This window comes from Gracilinanus agilis, chromosome 2 (genome assembly GCF_016433145.1).
Source record: "Gracilinanus agilis isolate LMUSP501 chromosome 2, AgileGrace, whole genome shotgun sequence".
NCBI classification, from domain to species: Eukaryota; Metazoa; Chordata; class Mammalia; order Didelphimorphia; family Didelphidae; genus Gracilinanus; species Gracilinanus agilis.
In genome coordinates, this window is record NC_058131.1 from 523,661,165 (window position 1) to 523,687,929 (window position 26,765).

Sequence of the window (26,765 nt, forward strand, 5' to 3'; positions counted from 1 at the left end):
AACATTATTGGGGTTTCAGCCATAAGAGAAACTTACCAGAAGAATCCTATTGCTGTTTTCATTACCAACTGAAGAAGAAGCAGTTAGAGGGGGAGGGGTTTGAGAGCCCAGGAGTGTTTTACCCCCTCCTTTCCTCACTGTAGCCTGTCAATCTCTGGCTCTTAACTTAAAGCAGCTATCTGGCCCTGAACATTTATCTGCTTCTCCAAACTATCTGTTATTATAATCATAACACTACTTACCCTAATGATATATCTAATATCTAATAATGATCAAATTATATATATAATATATTATGTAAACTCCATTTTAATATTTTGATTTAATTTAATAATTTGAAACTAAAAATTTTAATTTATGATTTTGAAATTGAAATATTTATTTAACATAAAATTTGACATATTTAACTTTTAACATTTAATATATTTTATTATATTATATAATTATTATTTTTATAATATAATTTATCTAAAAAGAAACTATTTATTATTATAATTATAATTATAATAAATATGATATATTATTATCTCTGATATATAAAATACTATAAACATATTATTTATATATATATATAGTCCTTAGCACATCTCAATGTGCAAAATATAAATACCGACTATTAAGTCCTCTTGTTTATACTCCTTCCTTCATCCTTTAATGACTCGATAAGCAATTACTTAGCATTTACTATGGGTCAGGCATCATACTCAATGCCAGGGATATAAAGATAACACCGATCCTTGTCCTCATTTCAATGGGGTGGAACAACATGTAGACCACTGACTATACACAGCGTGTTCTGAGTAGATAACAAAGGAATTTGGGAAGGCACTAACAGCTCTTCCTGTAGAGGGCAGCACATGAGCTGTGTATGCTCAGAAGTTGGCCTTTGAGATGAAGGAGAGATGACTCCAGCATAGGATCTTAGACAGAAGGAAAAGGAGATCAGAGAGGATGAGTAAGCATCAGAGGCAGGATTTGAATTTAGCTCCTTAGGACCAGTGCTCTTTCCACTGCCCCACACTATCTCTCAGCAGCAAGGCAGAGACAGGAGATGGAATGGAATATTCAAGGGAATAGCATTTAGGATAGAACCTATCTTTCCAGATCCATCACAAATAGTTCTCCCTTACAGTGAGTGAGGGAGAATAATCTGTGAATGGTCTGGAAAGATAGGCTAGAGTCAAATTGTAAAGGGCTTTGATGCCAGATTAGAAGAACCTGTATTTCATCCCAGAGGGAATAGGGAGTCACTGAAGCTTCTTGAGCAGAAGAATGCCATGATCAAACTTGAAATTTAGAAACATCCAATTTAGTACCTAGGTGTTGGAGAGATGGGGTAGGAGAAAAAAACTATTGAGAGAACAATGGGGGTGGGGTTGGGGGAGATAATGAATTGTTTGGTGGCACAGTATCATGTTGAATTTGAGATGGCTATGGACCATTCAGCTGGAAATGTCATCAAGTAGTTGGATATTCAGAACTGGTGCTGCTCAGCATATAGAGGACTGGATAAATTGAGAGTCAAACTGTATATAGGTGATAATTGAGCCCATAAAACCTTATGAGATCACAAGGACAACTCTCCTTCTCCTCCTTAGGGTTGCTGTGTATTCTGCTGGGCCTGACTGTGATGGTAATGCACAGAATTCAACCTGACAGGCTGAAGATTTTCTTCAACCAAAGTGGGATAGAGGAACCTGAAAAAGGAGCAGGTCCAGAGGAAGGAGGACTCTTGGGTCCCCGATACAGGATTTCCCAAGAGAGCCCTGGGGACCAAGATATAACTCTGTCGGAGGCTCCCAGTGAGGAGTGCTCTCGGGAGGGACCTATCAGTCCCATAGAGGATCCCCTGAGAGAGCCAGAGAGTTGCTTATAACATTCTATCTCCTATACCACACTGGATTTAGGAGTTGAAGAAAGTCTGGAGATGTCGGTTCCCTCTCAGGGGTTTACAGTTAGCATGCACTTTTACCCTTCCAAATTGTCACTATTAGAGACTTTCTTTCTAGTTCCCAATCTCCTTTAACAAACTGAAACCATGATTGCCACCCCAAGTTTATTACCGATATTTTCCCAGAGAGGCAATGTGGTATGGAGAAAAGATCACTGGCCTTGGAGCCAGATCTGGATTCAAATCCTAGTTTGAATCTACTACACTAATTCAGTTTAAAACAACAAGCATTTATTATATGCCAAACATAATGCAAGGAGATATAATGATCAAGAAAGAAAGAAACAGTTCCTACCTTGAAGAAGCTTACATTCTGTGTTAGCTGTGTGACTCTGGGCAAGTCATTTCATGCCTTTGAATCTCAGTTTGCTCATCTTTTAAAATGGTGGAAGAGAATGGACTAGATCAGTCATTACTAATTTGTGGGTGTATGGATCTTTGAATCCACAAGGTTACCAAATAAAGACATTTCAGTCTTTACCTCCAATGAAATGTGAAGGGGTGGGGAATTTTTTTATGGTAAAAAGAAGTCCTATGATCCTATGATCCTCAAACTACGTGATCGATCACATGTTTTCCTCTGTGTTTCTGTTCCCACAGTTCTTCCTCTGAATGTGCATAGTCTTCTTTCTCTTAAGTCCCTCAGAATTGTTCTGGATCATTGCATTGCTGCTAGTAGAGAAGTCCATTACATTCTATTGGACTACAATGTATCAGTCTCTGTGTATAATGTTCTCCTGGTTCTGTTCCTTTTGCCCTGCATCAATTCCAGATCACATGGAATTCCTCCAGTTCATTATTCCTTTGAGCACAATAGTATTCCATCACCAGCAGATACCACAATTTGTTCAGACATTCCCCAATTGAAGGACAGCCTAAGATTTTAACCTTTGCTGTAAGAGTCTGAGCAATGAATCTGGGCCACGGCAGGTGGTTTAAAGGCTAAAGATCTTGTACAGAACAATCAAGTCACTTCACCTACCTTGGCCTCAGTTTCTTCCAATGTAAAATAGGGCAGTTGGCCTAGATGCCTTTCCACGTCCCTTGTCGTCCTCAATCTGTGATGCTATGATCCCTCCCACTCAATACCAGATCAAAGATGAAGGCACTTTGAGTTCTCATTTCAAACTTGTCCGCCTGGTTTTTTGTTTGTTTGTTTTGTAACTTCCTTTTCCCTTTGAAGATGCCCTGGACTTCATTTTAATTTGCTTTCTTTGGGTTCATTGTGTTGGAGGGAGGGGGTCAGGCATCTTAATTTGTCTGGCTCTACTCCACTAAGTAGACAATCTCATCCCCTTCACCTCCAATCTCCCCATTTGGCAGTCTGCCTTTTTATTAGCCCCCTAGTCCCACCACTATATACTTGAGAACCCAGCAAGGCTTAAGTGGAAAGAATATTAAGTTAAGAGACCTGTGTTCAAGGCGGTTGCCTCCCCAACTCAATGGCTATTTTGTAAATTGGCCTCATCCCAAACGCCTAGCTAGAAAGAAATTGGGGGAGGTGGCAGACTGCCAATGATCTCAGAAACTTCTCTGCCCCTCACCCTCCGGGTCAGGAATGAGTCAGGGGAGGGTGAAGGGCACTCATAGCTGGGACTCCCAGAAAGCCGGAGGGCCTAAAGTGCACTGTATCGTTGGCGATCTGTACAATCACATGATTTGGTGAGGAGGGAAGTGAAGTGACTTCTTGGGAGAGAATCAAGTGATACCCCTCAGAGTCCCCTTCCCGGGCTGCTTTGGAACTCCTCCCTAGTTCCGGGCTACTGCAAGTGAGAAAGCCGCTGCACGAGGTGCAGAAGAACTACACACTGGCAAAAGGAAGCCACTGAAGTCTAATCTAGAAGGCGCAAGGTGTCCGGGTCTAACCCGGTGTCTTAAGCTCAGGATGGTATTGTGGGCTCGCCTTCTGAGACAATCTGTTCGCGGTTTGGCCTCTCCGTAACTCCACTAGGGGGCAGCATAAGCATCTCAGAGTCCCTCCCCAGGCGGCGTTGTTGCTGGTGGTCAGATTGAGGGCATCTGGAGTCAGACCTAGCAGGGATGCTGCGATGGTTCAGAGAGGGCTTGTGTACAAGGGCCCCTTCGTGAGGTCGGGGACCGCGGCGGAAGTGTCTCCAGTACAGGGAGCAGCCCTCGGGGATGAGAAATCTTAGACAGCAAAGGCACGTTGCAATCCCAGAACCCTCCCAGGCTGCGGAAATCATCAGAAGGTGTTTTTTTGTTTGTTTGTTTTGATTTTTTTTTTATTTAAAAAAAAAAAAAACAGTATTTACAATCGCCTCCCAACAGCCCCTACTCTTAGAGGTGAGTCAGCTGCGATGCCCTCTCTCTCCGCCCGCGGAGAATGGAGGGGTGAGGTCCAAGCAGCATAAAACAAATGACTCCCACGCACCCTCTGGGTGTGAGAACAAAAGTCCGGAGCGTGAAGGCCCGCTAAATGCAAACCACGAGTTGTATGTCTGGTTTCCCCTCTTTGCATTTCTGGGACTGGTGAAGGGGATTGCTGTAGAAATGGGGTGTCAAGCTCTTCGCTTGGACTACGTGGTCATCGCTCAGGTCCAAGAAAGTTCTTAGGGCGCTGGGCTTTGTGTAGTGTAGACACACCACCATCCCTCCTAGGAGGAGGCATAAGATACCTGCAACAGGTTGAGTAAGGGGAGGAGGTGTTAGCGGCCATGTCTGGAGCCTGGCTTTAACCCCAGAACCCCAGACTGCACCTGACCTGACGCTCACCCTTATTCCTTTTTAGTTTGCTTTAAACTTTTGCTCTAGCTTATTTTCAACTAAGTGTCTATTTTATTTCCCTCTTACCTCTTTCCCCCATAAAAACAAACAAACCAAAAAAAACAAACAAACAAAAAAAACATATCCAGCTTTATTCCTAAATTCTCATCCATGTGGCCCTTTCCCTTCCTCTTTTAACTACCTGCAACCTCCCAATCTCGGCATTGCTCTCAGAAGTTCATATTCCGGTCCCAGGTCCTAGTGGGTTTCTCCTGCTCACATCTTTAGCTCACCTGTGGCCAGCGTGATCCAGAAGGCTACCCCATAGTGGGTGGTGAGAAGTTTCGAGCCTAGGTGGATCGGGCATAGGGGCACACTGGAGATGGAAACGAAGGAGAAGATAGCAAAAAAAACGAAGGCGCCAGCGAACAGCAGAGAGAGTCCTCCATAAAGTGGGACCGGCATGGAGAGAAGCGCGTTGGAAAGCAGCCAGAAGCAAAATGCTACCCTGCAGAGGAATGGGTGAGAAAAGTGAGAGCAGGCCAGAAATGATGACCATTCAGTTGGGACAGGATCAAAAAATCCCGGGAGTAATGAAGCAGATTAGCTCCTGGCCCTGGGGGTCGGGTAAGACCTGGGTTCAAATTCTGCCTCTGACAGTTGTTAGCTATCACCTCTGAGTTTCCCTATCTGTAAAGACCAAGGATTGGGCTTCGATTACTTTTAAGGTTTCTTCTAGATCTAAACCTTCATATTGTTCACTGGGAGAGAAGTCACCTGGCCTCAACCGTCCGGAGATCCTACCTCGGTGAATACCTCGGCCCCAACCCCACCCTGAAGAAGCATCGATAAAAGAGAAGAGAGATCCTCGTAACAGCTCTCTAGACAGACCCTTCCCCCATTGCCTCCAACCCTTCCTGCAGGCAATCGGAAATCCTAATTATAGGCTAGATCATGACTCGCTCCCGTTTTCCTTTTGCCAAAATAAGATGGGGTGCTGGGAGGTAAGAAGCCCCCGGGACATGAATTGATGGAATGAAGTCTCAATTTAGGTAAGGACTAAAGGCCTGCGGGTGGTTGATGTCCGCCTCTGCAAAAACAGGATTGATCAGTTGGGACCTGCTGACCCTGGGGATGATAGGAGTTTTCAGTTTTCGTTATTAGGTTCCCTGGGCTGCCAGGCCGATCAAGCCGGTTGAGTCTGGTGTGAGAGCCCGCCTCCTCTCAGTGGGGCTCCTCCAGGTCCACTCGTGCACTCACCAGAGTGTAGCCGAAGCATAATGTCCCGCCAGTCGATACTGGCGGTACAAGCCACAGGGACTGGCCGGGGTGAATTTCTCCGCTAGGTAGAGCACCGGGTTAGGCAGCCCCCTCTCTAGCGCCTCTTCGTATTCCTCCGAGTACTTGTCTCCAAATCGCCAGCTGAACTTCTCGTTGTAGTTGATGGTCTCGTTCAGTTGGTACACTGGGACTCCTGGAGGGAGAGGGCCATAGGGGGGATCAGCAAGGGTCTGGCCAAGCCAGTCTCTACGCCTGATCCTGGGGGTCTATTTGCTCTGTGCGCAATGAGATCACCCAACAGAATGGGAGTGGGAAACGCGATCGCAGAACCGGACGGATGAGCGGCTTGGCCAGTGCAGAGGGAGAGGGAAGCTTTTCCTAGGGGCCTTAAGATCTAGTTCTGGAACCTTAGCTTGCCCAAACGTCTACACACCCAGATACAAGCCGATCTTCCCACTACCTAACCCTCCACCTCAGGTTATGTGCTCTCAGAATAAGTCACAGAGTCGCCTCCAGAATACCGAGGGGGCCAGGGAGAGGCACTTCGTCCTTCCTCACCTCTGAGTGTGATGTTGACTCCTTCCAATCCGACTTGCAGTCCGATATCTGCATGGACTTGGGCAGAGGTGAAAGCCTTGTAGGAAGTGTTAGCTCTTACTCGGCCCACATACCATTCTCCGCTGAAGTTCACCGCTGAGAGGGAACCAGATTTTTTTTCCCCATAAGAAGGATGTGGAGGATTGTTTGAAGAAGGGGAAGAGAGCGGAACATGGAGGGGGGAGCGTGATGGTGAAGTTTAACAGTGGGGTCATGAGGCATGGACACGTAGGGGCACGATGAAGGGGAAATGATGGGAAAGGGTGGGGTGGCACAATCCACTAATACGGGAGAGCCTAGAAACGAGCAGAAGGCACTCAGAGTGGCAAAGGGGGCAGTGTCTGGCAGCTCTCCTAGTCTCTCTCTTCTCTACCACCCGGAGCCAAAACACTCACTCACCTACAATCTCTGCACCTATGAACAGACTGATGAGAATTCGAACACACCAGAACCAGCGCTGCAAGGACAGAAAGATCAGTGGTGATGAGAAGATGATTTTTGTTCCCCAACTCCCAAGATCCTTCCTGCCCCCATTATTCCCCAAAGGGACAACCAGCTCCTTATAAACCTTTTCTCATATCTTTTGGAACTAATCTCCAAACTAATAGAGACTGACTTCAGTCTTGTCAGACTACTGAGCTCCCCGGGCTAGGCGCGGACCCAGTAAAGGCATTTTTCCGGTTCTGAGGTCATTCTCTTTAGGCACTCCTCACACCCCACCCCTTGGAGTCATAGCTGAATGAGCTTATCTCCTTCACTCTCCATTTCTTTGCATTCCCTCTTTCGAGCCCTCCTGGCTCAGCCCTTTACTCTTCTAGTAAAATGGGACTCACTGATTCCTGGAGCAATGAGAAGGGTGCACCTACCCTGGGAGAGGAAGGTTCAGTGACTCAGTTTCCCAGAAGAGAGAGGGGTAATAAACTCAGAGACCCATCCAGTGACACTGACCTCCTTGCTGTTCACCCACCCATATTCCAGTTCTACCATTTTCAACAGCTGTCCCCCACGCCTGAACCGTTCTCCTCCTCACCACCTTCTGGCTTCCCTGGCTTTCCTCAAGTCTTAGTTAAAGTCCCACCTTCTACATGGAGCCTTTCCTGGTCCTTCTTAACCTTAGTGACTCCTGAGATTATCTTCAATTTTTCCTGAATATAACTTGTTTGTATGTTGTCTTTCCCATTCGACTGTGAACTCCTTGAGGCTGTCTTTAAGATTAGCTAGCTTCAATAAATTTTTGAAAAGCAAATGCACAATTTAAATTCGATGGGATCATGAAGGAAAGAGAAGAACTTCGATCCCCAAAATTAGAATTCCGGAGCTGAATCTCTAAGACTTTAAAATGAAAAACATTCACCCACATCATAAGAGAACTCCTGGAGATGTACACAACAGAGACCTACCAATAAAATGAGGCTGTCCACTAACAAACACCCAGTCTTGTGCACTAATCCTAAATCCTCCAGCAATCTTAAATTTAGTTCTCCAACAAGTTCAACATTCTGAGAAAGATTACAATGGGGCATCAAAGGGGAAAGGGATTTGAGCATTTAAAGGGCAGAGAGAGAAATGGGTCCTGAATAATCCATAGGTTGACATTCTTAAAAGCTGTGATCAGCTAAGAGCGTTTTGGTTCTGGGATGGCTAATCCGCGAGCTTTCCCAATAAGCTTAGGGTTTAGTGCTTGGAGAAGGGATGTTCCTTGATTCAGATCTCCACTATTCTGGTCAGCTCTGTTTATGCTTCGGTTTCCCCATGGGTGATATTCACGGTTCTCCCCTCCCTTGGCCCCCATCCCAGAAGAATGTCAAGCTTCACCAGTTCCCACTATTTCTGGAGACTTCAAGGTCACCTGAGAGGAGATGGAGATGGATCACTCCTCTCTCGGTGCTCTCACACTCAGCCCTGCAATTCCCCCTTACTCCCCTGACCCTAATGTGGGGCTCGAGTCCAGCCTCACCGAGTGACCGCGGATTCCGGGAAGAATGAGTAGGAAACTGGCTGCCAAAGCCAAGAATACTACGATGACCACTAACAGGGGAACGCTGATGCCGGCGGCAAAATGGGGTCGGGGGTAGAAAGGCAGTTCTCCGTTGAACAACGTCATGTTGCCTATCACCGGAGAAGAGAAAGACGAAGGGGTCCGAGTGGCAGAAATCCACCTGTCCTATTGCCAGCAACCTGAGATTAGGAGAGAAGGAGATTTTAATATCGGCCCCCTCCCCACCTTCCTTCCCTACGTCTTTCCCCAATCTATTCCTACAGCATCTCGCCCTCTGGCTACACACTAGGGAGCACGGCGGGGTGAGAGAAACCCCGAACACAGCAAGCTGGTCCATCGGACCCAGAACAGAGCTTCAGGGTTCTTCCCTCTCCAGGAGAGAAGGTGAGAGCCGTCCCCACCGGCACTGCTCCCCCCAGGCGCTCCAGTTCCCTTCTTCACACCGAGCGCCCTCAAGTGCTACTCTATGCTGGGGCAACCGAGGCCAGAGTCTGGCTCTTTCTCACCGGTGCTGTCCAGCTCTCTACTCTCTCTCTGGATTTTGTCCGCTCCGTCTAGCTTTTTGAGAGTTCCGTTTCAGGCAACAGACAGACCCTTTTATAGCAGAGTGGCTCAAGTGAGTCCGGATTTTCCCCCTTGGGGTCCAGGACTGGAGGTGGGGAAAGGGGGTTATGCAAATGAAGGGCGGGGTGCTAGGTCAATTGGTCATACCTCCGGGTGTGACTTTATGCAAATCAGAGGAAAGCCCTCTCGGGTGGGCGGGTGGACTCGGAGCTGTAGACTAGCCGGAAGCCCTGCGACTCACATTCCCGGCCAGACTCGGATCCGAGAGGACCCTAGACGAGAGACAAGAGATCTGCAAGAAAACGAGGAGGGCTGGAGGTGAGTCTGGAGACCCAGGGGAGGAAGGGCAGCCGGGTGAGGGAAACTGGGGACAGATCACTAGGCAAGAGGGACGAAATCTGCAACTGAGAGGCTAAGAGAAATGGCCCAGCCCAAACCCCGGGTTTTTCAGATGAGGAAACGAAAACTCAGAGAGGTTAAATAATTTGTCCGGGTCACACAGCTAGTAAACTCGGGGGTCCAAATTAAAATCCAGGTCCTGTGCTTTCCTCTCCACATTTCTTTGACAGAGAAAGAAGCATGAATAGGGTTTCATATACTATGTGAGGATTGAAGGAGGAGTTCTCTCTTCTCTTTTCAGAAAAGGACCTTCTAAGGAGCTGATATGTGAGGATCCACCTCCCCATACACATATACCCCGCTACCATATTCCTTTTGCATTTCGCAGTCCCCCCTTCCTTCCCGCAAGCACAATGGATCTAGGACCATCTGACAAACTGGCCCTCAATTCTTTATCCTACATATTCTCACTCTCAGTCCACTAATTAATACTGACCCCTTGCCCCCATCTCCATTTCTATTCCCATCTTCTCACTCCTGAGTGATATGGAGTTGAGGAAAGAACAAGGAAGCGGTGAAGCTCAAGGAGGAAACAGAATGTATGAAATCCCCAAGGTTTTTAATAGGTATATGTATGTGGGCTGAAGAATCATAGATTTTGGGGGGCTAGAAAGTACCATAGAGATCTGATAGTACAGGCCCTCCATTTTTACAAATGAGGAAAATGAGGTTCTGAGAGATGAGTGAATGGAAAAACCAAGGTTAGGAAGAATCCAGGTCACTTTACTCCTAATCTAGTAGTCTTTCCATTGAACCATACTGCCCTACTGGAGGAGCAAGAAGGGAATGGACAGAAGCTTGTGAAGAACAACAGATAAAGGTCTCTAATAGAAACTTCTGGTCCAGGATAAGGAGATTGGAAGGTCTACTTTGGGGAGGTCTACCTACTTTGATTCTATACCAGTTTCACTTTGTATAATGGGGCAAATAGATGCTGATCATCAAGAAAAGTGTTGAGAAGGGGAGATTTGTGGTCTCTGTGCCTGTACTGGATGTAGGAGTAGGGGCTTGTCTATCCCAAGCAAGTTCCATTCTCCTCCCATCTTGTCCCCTAGACCCTGGGATCATCATGTGCAGTACATGGCTACTGGTACTGCAGATTGTTCTGATTGGACACTGGGACCCAGTGGGTAAGTATGAGGTGCCCTGAGGGGAGCAGAAAGTCAGAAGGTCTAAGCCTCTTTTCCTCAGTTTCTCTTTCTGGATCTCAAGATGGGAAAAGCAGAAATTGAAGTGAAGGAGAAAGGGTCAATGTCCTGCCTCTGAAACTCTGGAAGGCCATTTGAATGAGCTCCCAACTCACTGAACCTTTCCTTCTCTCTGACCAGCCACCACTCAGGTCCAGCTGGTTTGGGTGGGTTGGGATGCTCTAGACCTTAGGGGTGAGGACAGTCATTATTCCTGGGGAGAGGGGAATCTATAGGTCCTCAGGCAGGCTTTAGGAATGAGGAACAGGGGAGGGCCAGGAGCAGTTACCTGATTCCTGAGGAAAGAGGAGGAACTCCCTAAGGGTATTTGATGTCAAAGGAGGGAGAGGACAGGAAATTCTTTGCCTGCAGGGGCCCAAAAATCTCTCGACATATCCTGGGAAGTCCAGCGCTACGACGGCTGGTTCAACAACCTGAGATACCATGAGCGGGGATCAGCAGGTACCTAAAGGACTTGAGCTAGCCAGGGATAGGGAGGTTAGTATGGTGACAGGAAATTCTTGGGATGCTCAGTAGGCTGCAATGGGAAATTTGGCCAGTAGGTGGAAGTAATTTGCTCTTCCCTCTGGAACTTCTCTACTCCACTGTAGGGCAGATCTGGGAAACCTTGTCAGGGGCAGAGATGGGGAGGCCCAGGGAACTCTTTAAGAGGGAGTTAATAAGATCCTAACTTTGGATGGAGGAATTGGAGGTTGGCTAGGCCTGGGCCAAGGGGTTCTTGGCCAGAAGCATGACATTTATTCTTCCCTCCTGGTCTCAGGCTCCAAGCTCCAGCGTTTAGTCCCCGCCACATACTCAGATGGTGTTTACCAGCCCTTGGAGGAGCCACACCTGCCCAACCCTAGAACCATCAGCAACATCGCCATGAAGGGTGCTGCTGGGAATTCCTCCTTACATAATCGAACTGTGCTTGGGGTCTTCTTTGGTGAGGAGAATTTCCCTGACTGAGATACTTCCCTGGATAGAGGAATAGGGAGGGTCGTGGGAACCTTCCTCTCCTCAGTACAAGTCCCGCTGTCAGGTGTGAGCTTAGTCCTAACCCTGGCCCTGCCCTCTCTTCAAAGAGACCTAGTGTTGAAAAAACAGATCTATAGATTCCAAGACCTTATCCACTTTCTCCTTGTTCTCCCTCCCTCTTGCTCACTCTGTTCCAAACACAAGCTCCCTGATTCCATAACTATTGGCCATGGATTCCCCAGTCCCTCCCTTTGAAATTTAGCTCAAATAAAAAGGGCTTCTCTATGATACAGTGATCAGGTCTCGGGAAGGAGAGATGTTCAGACTTCCTAGCTGACCTTTGGCTCTCCCTGCCTGCAGGCTACCATGTCCTCTCTGAGGTGGTGAGCGTGGACCGGCCAGGCTGTCCTGCTGAATTTATGAATATCCGAATCCCCAAAGATGATGAAGTGTTTGGCCCAAACCAAACTGGAAAGGATGTGGTGCTGCCCTTCCAGAGAAGCCAGTGGGACTCACAGACAGGGCAGAGCCCTAACAACCCCCGAAACCAGGTCCTCCTAGAAGAAGGGTCCCTAGACCCAAGGGGCTGGGGAGAGGCTCAAGTCAGGCTTCCAATTTCTTTCAGGTTCTGGATGGTGATAAAGAGCAGAGAACAGAGTTGGGCACTGGAGGGTTCTTTTTTTTGTGAGGGAGGAGTGAGGGATTGTGGCTAAGGGTGACAAATGGAACTCCAGGGTGGATACTTGGTCTCCTATCATCTGCTCACTATTTCACAGCCCCTCATACTGTTTCTGATGTCTGTCCCCAGATCAATGAGGTCACCAGCTGGCTGGATGGCAGTGCCATCTATGGCTCCTCTCACTCCTGGAGTGATGCCCTGAGGAGCTTCTCTGGTGGAAAACTGGCATCAGGGCCAGATCCTGCTTTCCCCAGGGACACCCAGGGGCCCCTTCTCATGTGGACAGCACCAGATCCTTCCACAAAGCAGGATGGACCTCAAGGGCTATATGGTGAGTCAGGGGAGTTTGAAGATCTAGAAGTCTGGGAGTGGTATGAATGGGGAGGAAAGAGGAGGTGAGAGGAGAAGGATGCAAGTCATTTTGGAGTTTGGGATCCACAAGGGTGATGGAGTTCACTTTTTTCTTCTCATGTTGGTTGTAGCCTTTGGGGCCCAGAGGGGGAACCAAAATCCATTTCTTCAGGCAATGGGCCTTCTCTGGTTTCGGTATCACAACTTCTGGGCTCAGAGGCTAGCTGAGGAGCACAAGGATTGGGGAGATGAGGAGCTGTTCCAACATGCCCGAAAGAGGGTCATTGCTACCTACCAGGTCAGTCCAGATACCACAGCCTCCTGCCTTTTTAGCCCCCCAGAAAGAATGACCCTTCTTTCCACTTCAGCACAAAGAGCTGTATCACAAGTAGAATTCATATTTATGTGACGCTCATAGGTTGTTTCTTTGTTTTAGTTCAAAGCAAAAAACAGTTGATCAAACAGTATAGCAGACAAAAATGACAAGAAAAAATGTTTGAGTGCACATATGGAATTCTCCCACCTTTGGGTTATCTCCCCACCACTGGGGCAGAGCACACATACAAAGAACATGTGACCATGGAACAAACACACATGGAAGACATGCTTGTAGGGGACACGTATAGCTAGACTTACCTAAAGGGGTCTTTTTGTTGGTTTTTTTTTAAACCCTTTCCTTCTGTCTTAGAAAGGGTAATATCAATACTAAGGCAGAACAGATAGGGCTAGGTAAATGGGGTTAAATGACACAGCTAGAAAGTGTCTGAGGCCAGATTTGAACCCAGGACCTCCCAGGTTCAGACCTGGCTCTCAATCCACTAAGCCACCTAGCCATCCCTCTTCTCTACAGACCAGGATCTGTAAAAGACTTCTAAGGATTTTGAGAGGCATTTCGTGCAATAGGATAGAACACTAAACTGAGAGTCATAGAACCTGAGTTTGAATCCCAGCTCTGCCATTTACTTTGTATAGGACACTGGGCAAGTCACTTCTGGGGCCTCTTGTTTCCTCATCTGTAAAATGGGGGGATTGCCCTTTTAGATCTAAATCTTTAATTGTGTGAGCCTACGAATAGCATCTTCCAAAGGTCTCCTTCCCTTCTCCCAACTCTCTTGTCTGACTCATTCCCACCACTTCATTCTTACCTCCTCCCAGTCCTCCCTTCTCATTCCCCTGTCCCTGCAGTTCCCACCAACCTCTCATTTCTCTCTCATCTCCTCCTCAAACAGAACATTGTCCTGTATGAATGGCTACCCAGCTTTGTGAATAAAACTCCCCCAGCATATGAAGGTGAGAGGAAGTAGGGAGAGGGTTCACCAGCAGGAGCTCAGGGCTGGGTATGGGCAGAGGGTATGGAGTGGTGTTGTAGGCAGGATCTTGAGGAATGAAGAAGGCTTAAGGATAAACCAAAGCTCATGATTGTACTCTCTCTAGGGTACAAGTCATTCTTGGACCCCAGCATCTCCCCTGAGTTCCTAGCAGCCTCCCAGCAATTCTTCTCCACCATGGTGCCCCCTGGTGTATATATGAGGTAAGGTGGGGGTAGGTAGGAGTTGAGTGGGCTTGTGATGGAGATGGGCAGGGGTGGCATTTCTTCTTTAAAACATCCCTCTACTTACTTCTGAATCCCCATGTACCCATCTAGAGGGCAGGAGTTGGATGTAGGATTGAGAGAAAGCACAAGTAGCAATCACTGCCTCTAGCATGTATCTTATAGAATGTAATTGTGATGCCATCCTTTACACGAAGCCTTCCTTGATTTCCTCCCATCCCACCCAGAGGGGCTGCTGCCCTCTGACACTTAAATGATTTGTATTTATTTTGTATCTATTTATATATGTATATGATATATTTATTATGTATCTATTTATACATCTATATGTTGTCTGCCCCGTTAAAATGTAATCTCTTTGAGGACAGGAACTATTTCATTTCTGTCTTTGTAGAGCTAGTGCCTAGTACATCGTTTAGTTGTTATTCAGTCATTTTCAGTCGTGGCCAACTCTTTGTGATTCCATTGGGGAGATATATAGGAGTGGTTTGCCATTTCCTTTTCCATCTCATTTTTAATATAAGGAACTGAGACAAACAGAGTTAAGTGAGTTGTCCAAGGTCACACAACTAGTCTGAGGCTGGATTTGAATTCATGAAGAGAAGTCTTCTTGATTCCATGTCTAGGGCTCTATCCATGGTGCTGACTAGCTCCTCCTTTACTAAGTAGTAGGCATATAATAAATGCTAGCTGATGAATGATTGTTAAACAACTTTCCTTGAAGAAGGATTAGAGCTAAAGGTTGGATTAAGAGCGGGCATGCCCAGGACCAGGGTGGGAGCTAAGGACTTCTATTCCTCCGCCATCCATTCAAATATTCATCGGTTACCTTCCATGTGCAAGATCCTTCTTCAAATTTCCCAGCCTCAGCCTTCCCAACAAACACTCCACCTCCACCTATTCCTAACTCAGATTTCTGATTCCTTTGGACTATTTTTGAGTCTTTTCTTCTGTCTCCTTATGACTTCCTATCACCATTTCCACTGTTCCCTCTGTTTCAGAAATGCCAGCTGTCATTTCCAAAACATCACCTACAACAACGGCCAGAACTCAACAATAGCATTTAGAGTCTGCAACAGCTACTGGAATCGGAAGGTCAGCTGGGGGTGAAGGGAGTTGGGAAAGGAAAAACTGGTATTCTAGGAGAAGGGTGCTGGTCAGTCTCCTTCTCTTAGTTCTGGCAGAAATCGATAGTTTCAGCCTTTTGGATTCCATTATTCCAAGATGATTGTAGGGATGATAAGAATGAGTAAGAGGAATCTTTGGGGACAGCTTCTTCAGAGAATAAGGATAGAGATTTGGAAGAGATTTTATCTAGTCCAATCTAGAACTGAAGAGGAGTCCCCAGTACAGCACTCTGAACAAGTGTTCACCCAGCCTCAGTTCAAAAACCTTCAGTGATAAAGAACCCACTCTCATGGGGGCAGCTAGGTGATTCAGTCCAAGAGCCAGGCCAAGGGACAGGAGGTCATGGGTTCAAATCTGGCCTCAGATACCTCCTAGCTGTGTGACCATGGGCAAGTCATTTAACCCCCATTGCCTGGCCCTTATCTCTCTTCTTTGGAACCAATACACAGTATTGGTTTAATGAGGGGTGGGGGAAGAATCTATTGTCTCTCAATGTAACCCACTCCCTTTGTGGAAAGCTTTAAGTTCTTAGGAAGTTTTCCCTTACATCTAGCCAAAATCTGCTTTCCCGAAACTTCCAGCAATGGTCTGGGGGTGAGAAACAGGGACCTAATATATGAACCTGGGGGAAGTGGCCAGGAGAGGGTCTTTTGTACTAAATCTTGACTATTATGTCCTCATCCAGAACCCAAATCTGGACAGTGCTGAAGCAGTGGACAGACTACTCCTAGGGATGGCCTCACAGATCTCAGAGAGAGAAGACAGGATTGTAGTACAGGACCTGAGAGGTAAGAAAAAAGCCAGCAGGCTGAGATCACTGTGGACTGACCCTCTCCAGGAGCTAGAGAGGTCTTAGGTCAGGAAAGAAAGGTAGATGTGATAAGACATGAGTAGGCTGAGTCTCTAGAGTTGATTGGAAAGGAAATGATCTCTTGGCCTATCCAAGGGATGACTGAGTCAGGGTCAAGCCTAGCTCCCACTAGTCAGATTTAGGAAAGGGAATAAAGATTTGGGCTTTGGGGATCCCTAGAAGAGCTAGGAGTGATGATGGCCCTATCAATCAACTATTTGCAGACTATTAATTCTACTTATCTCTAAGTCATACCATGAACCCTGGTGGGACATCCAGTGGTAATTATAAGAGCTAATGCCCACACACACACATATGCACACATGCATGTACACATACACACCTCTGAGGTCTGTAAAGCACTTTACAAATATTATCTCATTTTTCCTTACAATCTGGGAAATAGGTACTATTTTTATCCTCATTTTACAGATGAGGATACTGAGGTAAACAGAAGTCAAGTGATTTGTTTAGAGTCACATAGTGTCCAAGGCTAGATTCAAAAACAGGTTTTTCTAACTCCAAGCCCAGTGTTCTATCTACTATGCCCCTAAGCTTCCTGAGGTCTGTAGGGACTTGCTCTTCTCTCCCCTGGGGGACAGTGACTAAAGACTAAAGAGAAACTGGTGAGGTGAGGAAGTGTTGGTGATGGTCCCCAGCATGATCTGGCCTCTAATTTGGGAATGACTATCTGCTTTTCCTAGATTACTGGCCAGGCCCTGGCAAGTTCTCACGAACAGATTATGTGGCCAGCAGCATTCAGAGGGGCCGGGATCTGGGACTGCCCAGCTATAACCGGGCCCTTGAAGCATTGGGGTTGGAGACCCCGAAGAACTGGAGTACTCTCAACCCTGAGCTGGAGTCCAATGTGAGTAATATTCCGTAGCTAGGAATGGTTCCCAGAAAAGCCATCCTTCCAAGTCCCAGTCCAAGTGTTTCCTGGTTCAAGCTCCCTTTAGGTTGAAAACTATCCTGGGTCAAGCAGGACCCCAGAACTAAGACCAAACTCACTAATCCCCAGATATCTGACAGTGTGCTCATAGAGAAGCACAGAGCCCTGAACCAAGAGGACTAGGGGAGAATCGCTCCCAAGAATGACCAGGATCTTCCCAGCAGAGTTGAGAGGGAGAATCAGGAGTCAGGAATAAAAAGTCAGACTTGCTGCAGACCCAAGGTCTCAAAGGACTGTCTTTAGGGCTGGGAAGACATCAGCCTCCAACCAATACCCAGAGCTATAACTAGGAATTTTGGCATCTGGGACACATTCATTTAGGAGAGAGAGAAAAGAGGAAGGCATGCACGATCTGCCTGAGAAGCTGCCCATACCCCTGGGGGAATTAGAAGGGAAGGGAAGAAATCTCAGGGGAGGCAACCTGACTTCTAAGTACAGTGATGGGCAGAGTCTACTTCTTCAGCTTCTTTTGAGGCCCTTCCCCAAACCCCTATCCACAAAGGAACAGGTTAAATAAGGACTTCAAAGTATGGGGATAGCTACATGTCTACAAGCCACATGAAGAAGCAACATGCCCACCTATGTTGGCTTATTGCACCTTTTGACTTTTGCCTTTTCATTCACAGGTCTTGGAGGAGATTGCCACCTTGTACAACTGGAGCCTGTCTCTTCTAGAGCTGCTCCCTGGGGGCCTCTTGGAGAGCTATGGGAACCCTTCACCCCTGTTCAGTACCATCGTTTTTGACCAATTTATTCGGTTACGAGATGGAGACCGTTATTGGTTTGAGAACACAAAAAATGGGTGAGAGTCTGTCTAGAATTTCCAGAGACCATCCCCAAACTGGCCTCAGTAGAGATACCAAATTGTCTTGCCCTCCAACACACAACCCTAGTATAGGCTTCCATCCTTTGTACAGTTCCTTTGTGTGAGACCCAGATATTTCCTGTCTGAAGAACATCCCCAAAATGGCCCCTAGTCCTTGTTTCCTTTTACCTCTCCCATGAGCCTCCGAGTGCTCAGATCTGTTATATATCTCCTTCTCATTCTTTTCTACCCCTCCCACTCAACCTCCTCCCTTCTATGACTTTTTCCTGATATTGACTCCTGGGGCTCTTGATGGTGCTATGGATCTGCCTTCCCATTCCTTCATTCTAATAATTCTCAGGTTCTCTTCTGCCTTCACTTAGGTTGTTCACAAAGGAAGAGATTGCTGAAATCCAAAAAACATCCCTCCATGATGTCTTGGTTAATGTCACTAACATTAGTCATGATGCCCTGCAATCCAGTGTCTTTTTCTGGCATGAGGGTGAGTAGCCATGAAAGAGGGACCCTGAAAGAAGGGACCTTGTAGAGATTTATCAGGCTGAGTGACCCCAAAGGGAGTCATTGTGGACATGACCATTGTTGAGTATAACCCAGATAAGTGTCTTGGAAGGCAAGTTTACCTAGTCTAGTCCTGTTCAGGGCTTCAAAGTCTCATGTAGGAACAATCTCAGCAGCAGTAGATGCAAGGTGTGTGTGTGTGTGTGGGGGGCTATGCTATGCAGTAAGATCAATTAGATGTGCAAAGAAGGAGGCAGAAAATCCCAATGTCTTTGGTGCTCATAACAGAAAGAGAGGGAAACTGGGGTGAGGAGCAGAATCTTTAGGGAGCAGATTCTTGCCTCAAGTTCTGATGCTTCTCTTTTCTCCAGGAGACCCTTGCCCACAACCTCAGCAGCTTACAGAAGATATGTTGCCCAATTGTGTGCCCATGAGAGTGTTGGACTACTTTGAAGGCAGTGGTCCTGGCTTTGGGCTTACTATTGTAGCCCTCTTCTGTCTCCCCTTAGGTAAACCATTTCGACCCACTGTTTCTCATCTGTTCTATTTTTTCCTTCTTCAGCCTTCCTCAAATTATGAGCCATTCCCCTGGCTATCCCAGAGTTCCTGTCTACTACATCCCAATATACAATACATGAGCCACTCAGACATCCTTTTTTGGGGTCTGGCCCCAAGGATGGTTTGATTATAGAGGAAGCAATGGCATGAACTCTCAGGGAAAAGTGGAGTGAGGGTGGGAGTGGTTCCCACTTCTCATCAGTTCCTGATGGCTTTCATGCTTCCCTTTTCCCCTCCCTATTCCAGTAAGTCTGTTCATTGCCTGGGTGGTGGCACATTTCCGAGGCAGAGAGTTCAAGAAGCTACAGAAGCAAGAGAAACAGAACTCAAAGAAGGAAATGCCCATGGAGGTGGTACCAGGTGAGAAAGGGAGTAAGGAAGAAGCCAGGTGGGGTGGGGCTGAACTGAGGGAAGGCATCCAGGTGAAGTAGAGATCAGGTCAAGGAGGGACCAGGTGAGGTGGGATCATTGGAAGGAAGAGACCCAGGAGAGGTGGGGGGTCAGGTGAAAGAAAGATCAGGTGAGATGGAGATTAAAGGAGAGAAAGGATCCAGGTGAAGGTGGGGTCTAGATGAGGAAGCTTCCAAATGAGAAGGACCAATTGAAGTGACAAAGAGCCTACCTGAGGATAGAGATAGGGGTCAGTCTAGCCTTCAACTCTCCCTCTTCCCATCCCACCCTCATCCCTCTCTCCTCACCAGCAATGGAGTGGCCAGGTCCAGGCATGAGGAGCTCTCCTGTATACCTACAGCTACTCCCAGAGAGATCTCTCCGAGTGCTAGATGAACAGTCTTCTATGATCCGGTCCATCCAACTCCAGCCTTTACAACAGATAAATTTGATTCAGTCAAACAACCATGGCCGCCGGACACTGCTACTCAAGATCCCCAAAGAATATGACCTAGTATGGTCCCTATGAACTTTCCCTTTGTTCTACCTTCCCTACCCTTCTTCTTATATACCCTGCTTGCCAAAACCCCAGAGTCTTTGTTTTCTTTTTGGAAGTGGCCCAAAGAGAAGCCAGGTGGCTCAGTGGAGTCAGGCTTAGAGGTCTTGGGTTCAAATGTGGCCTCAGATACTTCCTAGCTGTGAGACCCTGGATAAGTCACTTAACCCCCATTGCCTCACTCTTACTGCTCTTCTGCCTTCAGACTGATACTTAATGTTGATTCTTTTTTTTTTTAACCCTTACCTTCCAAGGCAGAAGAGTGGTAAGAGCTAGGCAATGGGGGTCAAGTGACTTGCCCAGGGTCACACAGCTAGGAAGTGCCTGAGGCCAGATTTGAACCTAGGACCTCCCATCTCTAGGCCTGGCTCTCAATCCACTGAGCCACCCAGCTACGCCCCCTATTAGTGTTGATTCTAAGACAGAAGGTGAGTTGTTTTTATTTTTTAAACAAAATGATCCAAACCTACTTATTCTACTATAGCCTCCCCTTGCTAACCACCCTTAGCTAACCTTTCCCCAATTGTAGCTATACTGGGGAGGACTGTTACACCCTTCCTCATTCAAGTCATTCAAGTCAAGGCCCCCTGGGTTTGGGGGGAGATGCTAGGTGGGAGACTGAACTGGAAGCCTGAGCACCCCTTCTTTTACTCTTTCCCAAGGTGCTGATGTTTAACTCTGAGGAGGAGCTGGGTACCTTCGTCCAGAGCCTTCAGAATCACTGTCGTTGTTGGGACCTGGACTTTGGGCTGTCAGATATGAGGGAACAAGATCTATTAAAAAAAGCTGTGACCAAGCAGCAGCGGGAGCATATCCTCGAGACCTTTTTCAGGCACCTTTTTGCACAGGTACCATAGCTGATGGAGCAGGCAGGAGGTGGGGAGCTAATGGGAGGAGTGGAGAACTTGAATTGGGACAGAGAGCTCTTCTAAGGTATAACCCAGTCCTAGTTCCTGCCATCTCCCCAAACTTCCTGTAATAAGGCCAAATGGGTGCCTTCAAAGCTGGCAAAGCAGCAGGATCTCTGCTTACTATTCTTCCAAATAGCCCTCAATTCTAATCATCTTTCCACATTCTCTTTATCTCACATGTTCCAATAAAAGCTTTCAGTTTTCTCCTAGTTCTCTAGCTCCGGGGAGAAGTAGACTCCTGAGACTAACAGTCAGGGCTCCAATTTTCTTGTCCATTCCCAAGCAGCAAGTAGCGCAGTCCCTGAAATCAGAATCCTGGGGAACAGATAGATTTACCAGTGCAAAGGCATGGAGATGAGAGGCAGTGTTTCATGTGTAACAGAAATAAAGACAGTTTGGTTAGATCCTAGTATATGGCAGGGGAAGTAATGCCTAGTAGATTAGAGAAAGAGGTTGGAGCTATTGGATGGCTCGATGGATAGAGAGCCAGACCTGGAAATGGAGCCAGTCCTGGGTTCAAATCTGGCTTCAGATACTTCCTAAATGTAGGACCCTGAACAAGTCACTAAACACCCATTGCCCATCCCTTACCACTCTTCTGCCTTGGAACCAATACACAATATTGATTCTAAGATGAAAGGTAAGGATTAAAAAAAAAAAAAAAAAGCTAATTAGGGACAGCAAGATGACTCAGTAGATAGAGAACCAGGCCTGGAGATAAGAGGTCCTGGGGTCAGATCTGACCTCAGACATTTCCTAGTTGTGTGACCTTGAGCAAGTCACTTAAACCTAATTGCCTAGTCCTTACTCCTCTTTTGCCTTGGAAATGATACTTTGTATTGATACCAAGACAGAAGGTAAAATTAAAAATAAATAAGCAAAACTAAGCAAATTAACAATACGGATTGTTTCCTTCTTTGTACTTGTATCCATAGTGCCTAGCACATAGTAGGTGCTTAATAAATACTTATTTGTGAGGTGATCCAACCAAGAACCCTGTCTTCTTTCAGGACAATAACAACAGTGCACTTTATAGTCCATAAAGTATTTTCTTTCCCCACAGACCAAAAAAGTGCTGGATTATACTTTGCTTCAAAGTAATAAAGTCAACTTGTTATAGGAGAAAGTGTCTTGAATTTAGACTTTTGCTTTCCTTCTCTGCTCCTGTTTTCTTGTCTGTAAAACGAGGATATTGGTTTCAGCACTTTCTGGGATTTCTTACAACTCTAACAATCTAATGATCTAGTTAAAATTTCTGGACCTACCTTGGTCCTCTAGCCATGAAGCATCTGGTTCCTCCATGACTCAAGCAGAGAAGAGAACACTCTCCTTCATTTGGGTTTTGTCTATTTAGGATCTCATGGCTCTCCAGCTCAAACTCAATGGTTTAGTTGAACGATTTCAGTTTTACTCTCTCTTTGTTGTATTGTATTTTTATTTTTCTTGTTAGACATTTCTCAATTACAAAAAAAAAAATAACAACAACCTTACTTTCCATCTTAGAATCAATACTGTGTATTGGTTCCAAGGCCAAGTAGTAAGTTCCAAGAGTAGTAAGGGCTAGGCAATGGGGGTTAAGTGACTTGCTCAGGGTCACACAGCTAGGAAGTGTCTGAGGCCAGCTTTTAACCCAGGACTCTTGTCTTCAGGCCTGGCTCTAAGTCCACTGAGCCCACCTAGCTGCCCCTCAATTATATTTTAATCTGATTGTAGCCTGATTATGAAATTTTGCCAGAGTCGCTACCAGGGCCTGTAAATGTGTACTCTTTTTTTTTTCTTAACCTTTACTTTCTGTCTTTGAATCAATATTATGTATGAGTTCCAAGGCAGAAGAGCAGAAAGGGCTAGGCTAAGTGACTAGCCCAGGGTGACACTGCTAAGAAATGCCTAAGGTCAGATTTGAAACCCAAGACCTTCCATCTCTAGCTAGACCTGGCTTTCATTCCACTCACCCACATAGCTACCCCCATCCCATCTTCTGTACTCTCTCTTATTTGCTGCTTTAATTTTTTTTCCTGAACTTAACAAACACCAAATAAAATAGTCATTTGCATTATCAAAATAGAACAGAAAAAGCAGATTGTTATATGAAACTACAGTTCTCTATCATGTGCTTGCTTTTCTTTCCCTCCCCTCTCCCAGAGCCAACAAGCAATTCCACTGGGTTATACAAATGTTGTCCCTTGATACCCATTTCCATATTATTCATTTTTGCTATAGAGCCATCTTTAAAAGCCAAACCCCTAAATCATATAAGCATATAAACAAGTCATGTCTTAAGTTTTTCTTTTGCATTTCTACTCCCATAGTTCTTTCTCTCAATGGAGAGTATTCTTTTTGCTTTTCTTTTAATGCACGTTATTGGTTAAACTTCTAATCTTCAAAGTTTTTCAAGTTTACTCTTAACCAAACAGAAAACCTCCAAATGATTGGCAGATTTTTGGTTAATCCCTTAGCTAACTAGAAATTTCCCCTTCTTTGGACCCAAAGGGGAGGAAGGTTAAGTGTACATAATAGATCCTAATAAATATTCTTTGTTGAAACAAAATGAATAGCGTCATTGTATACAATTTCCTCCCAAATATCTGTTATAGCCAGGTCTGAACTCCTCTTTCTCTCTCCCTCTTTCCTCTACTGAACATTTGTAGGTGCTGGACATTGGCCAGGCAGAAGCAGGGATCCGGCATCCAGACTCATCTCAGAAGGTGCGAGAGGCCCTGGCCTGTGAGCTGAGCAGGGCAGAGTTTGCAGAGTCCCTTGGCCTCAAGCCTCAGGCCATGTTTGTAGAGTCCATGTTCTCTCTGGCCGACAAAGACAACAACGGCTACTTATCCTTCCGAGAATTCCTAGACATCCTGGTCATCTTCATGAAAGGTAGGGATGGGGAAATGATGAACTAGTTTGAGTTGGCCCTGACTGGCCACACAACCAACCAGCCTCAAGTACTCAAGAATTCACACCGCTTCCTTCGGTGCCCTGCCCTGACTCTTCTCTGATCCCGAGGTCCCCAGTCTGACTTGAGAGCTTAATGCAGGTCTCATCTACTGGAATAGCTCTGACATGAGAAGAGTGCCAAGGCTAGCAAAGCCAAAGGCGGGGGGCATCTCAACATTTCTCTCCCTTTCCTTCTAGGCTCCTCAGAGGATAAGTCCCAGCTCATGTTCACCATGTATGATCTGGATGAGAATGGCTTCCTCTCCAAGGAGGAATTTTCCACTATGATGAGGTATGGGCAGCTGTAGTGATTGAGCCTTAGGATGGGATTCCAGAAAAGCTGTCACAGAGAGGGAATTTCATGGGTAGAGAAGAATGTACTTCCGGAAGGAAATTAGAATAAAGCTATCTGGGGCAGAAGAAATTTTAAAACGTGGAAGGAAATGCAAGAGGTCTTTCCCATGGTCTTCAGAAAGGACTGAACCTAAATTATCCAAAACAGACCCTCTCAAAAAAATCCCATTTAAAAAATCCCGGAAGAAAAATTGCAACGCTTCCTCTTTAATTTCATCTTAAATTTCATCTTTAATACTCCCTAACGGTGCCCACCTCCACCCCAGAGCCATACTGAAATCCCTACTGTAATATTATGAATATAACAAATGTTGAATAAATAAATACTAAAATCACAGAGTATTAGAAATGGAGGGACCAGGGACATCATAATTTTATTAGTTGAATGAATGAAGATGAATTATTAAAACATTTTTTAAACCAATACTATGTATTGATTCCAAGGCAGAAATATGGTAAGGGCTGGGCAAACAGGGTTAGGTGACTTTCCCAAGGTCACACAGCTAGGAAGTGTCTAAGGTCAGATTTGAACCCAGGACCGCCCATCTCTAGGCCTGGCTCTCAATCCACTGAGCTTCCCAGCTGCTCCCTGAACTGGATGAATTAAATGAATCTTCCTCAGTCATCTAGTTCCCTGTTAATCTGGCAAATAAGGCATTCTTCCTAGTGACCAGCTTAGTTTTCTTTCTCCAACCTGTGCCCATTTTTTTGTTTATTATGCTGTGGAGTTTGAGAACAATCAGTGAGCATTTTTTCATAATAGTTTTAGCATATTTGAAGATGTAACACATAATCTTCTTTGCAAGATCAACAGCCCAAAGCCCTCTAAGCTTCCTGTCTCAAATAATTGCTGTTGCTCCGGGCCTCATCCACTTTCTTTACTTTCTTCTCAAACTGTAGAAACCCACATTAGTGTTAAAGTAATACCAAGTATAATAGAAAACTCACTCCCTCATACTTGCAAATTGCATGGGTGATGCATAACGTATAAGTGAGGTATCTCATATCATCAAGCATCATATAATGGGAGAATTAGTGGAAAGACCTGAGTTCAAATCCCATCTCTGCACTTGTTTATGTGTCCTTAATGCTGGAGAAGGAAATGGCAAACTGCTGCAGTGTCTTTGCCAAGAAAACTCCAATTATGGTCATGAAGAGTCAGACATAACTAAACTGAGGGAAGAACAACAAAAATATGACACCTTAGTATTAAGAGGAAGTGTTTGGGACTGACTTAGACAAGGATCAGGAGAACTAAGCCCACCTGCTCAGTGTCTTGATATGTGCAAGACTGTGGAGGTCTAAGATGGATAACTCAGTGGTTCAAGCTTACCAATAGATCTGGGGAGACATATTGTTCTCTGAGCACCCAGTTTTCTCATCTGTAAATTAAGGTTAGTTATAGCTACATTAATAAATAGCTGAAATATCTAGCATTTATATTGCATGTGTGTGTGTTTAAACTCTTACCTAAATCATGTAACCATGGGAAAATCCTCTAAATTAATTAATTAAATGGAATTTAAAAATAAATAAATAAATATACTCTTACCTACTGTCTTAGAATCAATACTAAATATTGGTTCCAAGGTAGAAGAGCAGTTAGGGCTAGGCAATTGGGGTTAGGTGACTTGCCCAGGGACACACTAATAATTGTCTGAGTTTGGATTTGAACTCAGGTCTTGTTGACTCCAAATCTAGTACTCTATCCATTGTGCCATCCAGCTACCTCTAAACTAGTGTTTAGATGACCTCTAAGATCCAGTTCTCATCTATGATTCCATGACCTTCAATGTCTTTCTTTAATCACCATTTTTGTAGGCTTCTATCAACTCTATTTTCCATTATCCCAATGGTTCCTGCCAATGGGAAAAGCACCAATAGAAAAAAAAGATGGACCAGTCACATCACAGGTTCCTACCAGTGCTAAGATGTTCTTTTGTTGGAATCATAGATGGGAAGACTGAGGTTTATAGATAGAAATCAAGCGACTTTCCCAAAGTTATACAGCTAGTTGGTGTCAGAGTTAGAATTAAAGCTCTCAGCTTCCAATACTTTTCCCAATAGGTTGTCTTGCTTATCATTTTCTTTAAAAAATAATAAAACCCTCACCTTCTGTTTTGGAATCAATACTAAGCATTAGTTCCAAGGCAGAAGAACAGTGAGGGTAATGGGAATCAAGTGTCTTCCCCAGGGTCCCACAGGTAGGAAGTATCTGAGGTCAGATTTGAACCCAGAACCTCCGATCTCTGGGCTTGGCACTCTATCCACCTAGCTGCCCTTGCTTTTTATTTTTTAAACCCTTACCTTCCATCTTAGAATCACTACTGTGTATTGTTTTTGTTTTTACTTTTTAAAAATTAATTTATTTTATTTAGACTATTTTCCCATGGTTACATGATTAATATTCTTTCCCTCTCTTCAAACCCCCCCCTCAGCCCCCTGTAGCTGACACACAATTCCATTAGGTTTTACATGTATCACTAATCGAGACCTATTTCCATGTTATTGATAGTTGCACTAGGGTAATTGTTTAGCTTCCACAT

General features: G+C 45.5%; 2 protein-coding genes across 2 annotated transcripts in view; one reads left to right on the forward strand and one right to left on the reverse strand.

The window, feature by feature from the left end:
* Positions 1 to 4,345: 4,345 nt before the first annotated feature.
* Positions 4,346 to 8,657, reverse strand: DUOXA2 (dual oxidase maturation factor 2). Its single transcript, XM_044662167.1, has 6 exons — positions 8,511 to 8,657; positions 6,953 to 7,010; positions 6,515 to 6,649; positions 5,936 to 6,149; positions 4,969 to 5,183; positions 4,346 to 4,587 (listed from the first exon to the last, which is right to left on the reverse strand). The coding sequence occupies exons 1-6, from the start codon at positions 8,655 to 8,657 to the stop codon at positions 4,385 to 4,387; spliced, it is 972 nt and encodes a 323-aa protein (XP_044518102.1). The 3' UTR covers positions 4,346 to 4,384.
* Positions 8,656 to 26,765, forward strand: part of LOC123234061 (dual oxidase 2-like) — a 35,870-nt gene continuing 17,760 nt past the window's right edge. Inside the window, exons 1-21 of the mRNA XM_044660007.1 lie at positions 8,656 to 8,726; positions 9,370 to 9,434; positions 10,571 to 10,645; positions 11,075 to 11,164; positions 11,484 to 11,648; positions 12,041 to 12,231; positions 12,489 to 12,690; positions 12,842 to 13,008; positions 13,940 to 14,000; positions 14,145 to 14,241; positions 15,264 to 15,357; positions 16,076 to 16,178; positions 16,945 to 17,108; positions 17,819 to 17,994; positions 18,381 to 18,499; positions 18,888 to 19,025; positions 19,321 to 19,434; positions 19,776 to 19,978; positions 20,683 to 20,868; positions 23,580 to 23,805; positions 24,064 to 24,157. Of these exons, the coding sequence (XP_044515942.1) occupies positions 8,656 to 8,726; positions 9,370 to 9,434; positions 10,571 to 10,645; positions 11,075 to 11,164; positions 11,484 to 11,648; positions 12,041 to 12,231; positions 12,489 to 12,690; positions 12,842 to 13,008; positions 13,940 to 14,000; positions 14,145 to 14,241; positions 15,264 to 15,357; positions 16,076 to 16,178; positions 16,945 to 17,108; positions 17,819 to 17,994; positions 18,381 to 18,499; positions 18,888 to 19,025; positions 19,321 to 19,434; positions 19,776 to 19,978; positions 20,683 to 20,868; positions 23,580 to 23,805; positions 24,064 to 24,157 (2,801 nt within the window). The remainder of the gene's footprint in view (positions 8,727 to 9,369; positions 9,435 to 10,570; positions 10,646 to 11,074; positions 11,165 to 11,483; positions 11,649 to 12,040; positions 12,232 to 12,488; positions 12,691 to 12,841; positions 13,009 to 13,939; positions 14,001 to 14,144; positions 14,242 to 15,263; positions 15,358 to 16,075; positions 16,179 to 16,944; positions 17,109 to 17,818; positions 17,995 to 18,380; positions 18,500 to 18,887; positions 19,026 to 19,320; positions 19,435 to 19,775; positions 19,979 to 20,682; positions 20,869 to 23,579; positions 23,806 to 24,063; positions 24,158 to 26,765) is intronic.

Excerpts from the sequence above, each read along its gene's own strand:
- DUOXA2 (XM_044662167.1), bottom strand. The coding sequence starts at position 8,657 with ATGACGTTGTTCAACGGAGAACTGCCTTTCTACCCCCGACCCCATTTT. Across the intron at positions 7,011-8,510 it reads CCGGAATCCGCGGTCACTCG|CGCTGGTTCTGGTGTGTTCG; the intron begins GTGAGGCTGGAC and ends CTGTCCTTGCAG. Across the intron at positions 6,650-6,952 it reads CATAGGTGCAGAGATTGTAG|CGGTGAACTTCAGCGGAGAA; the intron begins GTGAGTGAGTGT and ends GTTCCCTCTCAG.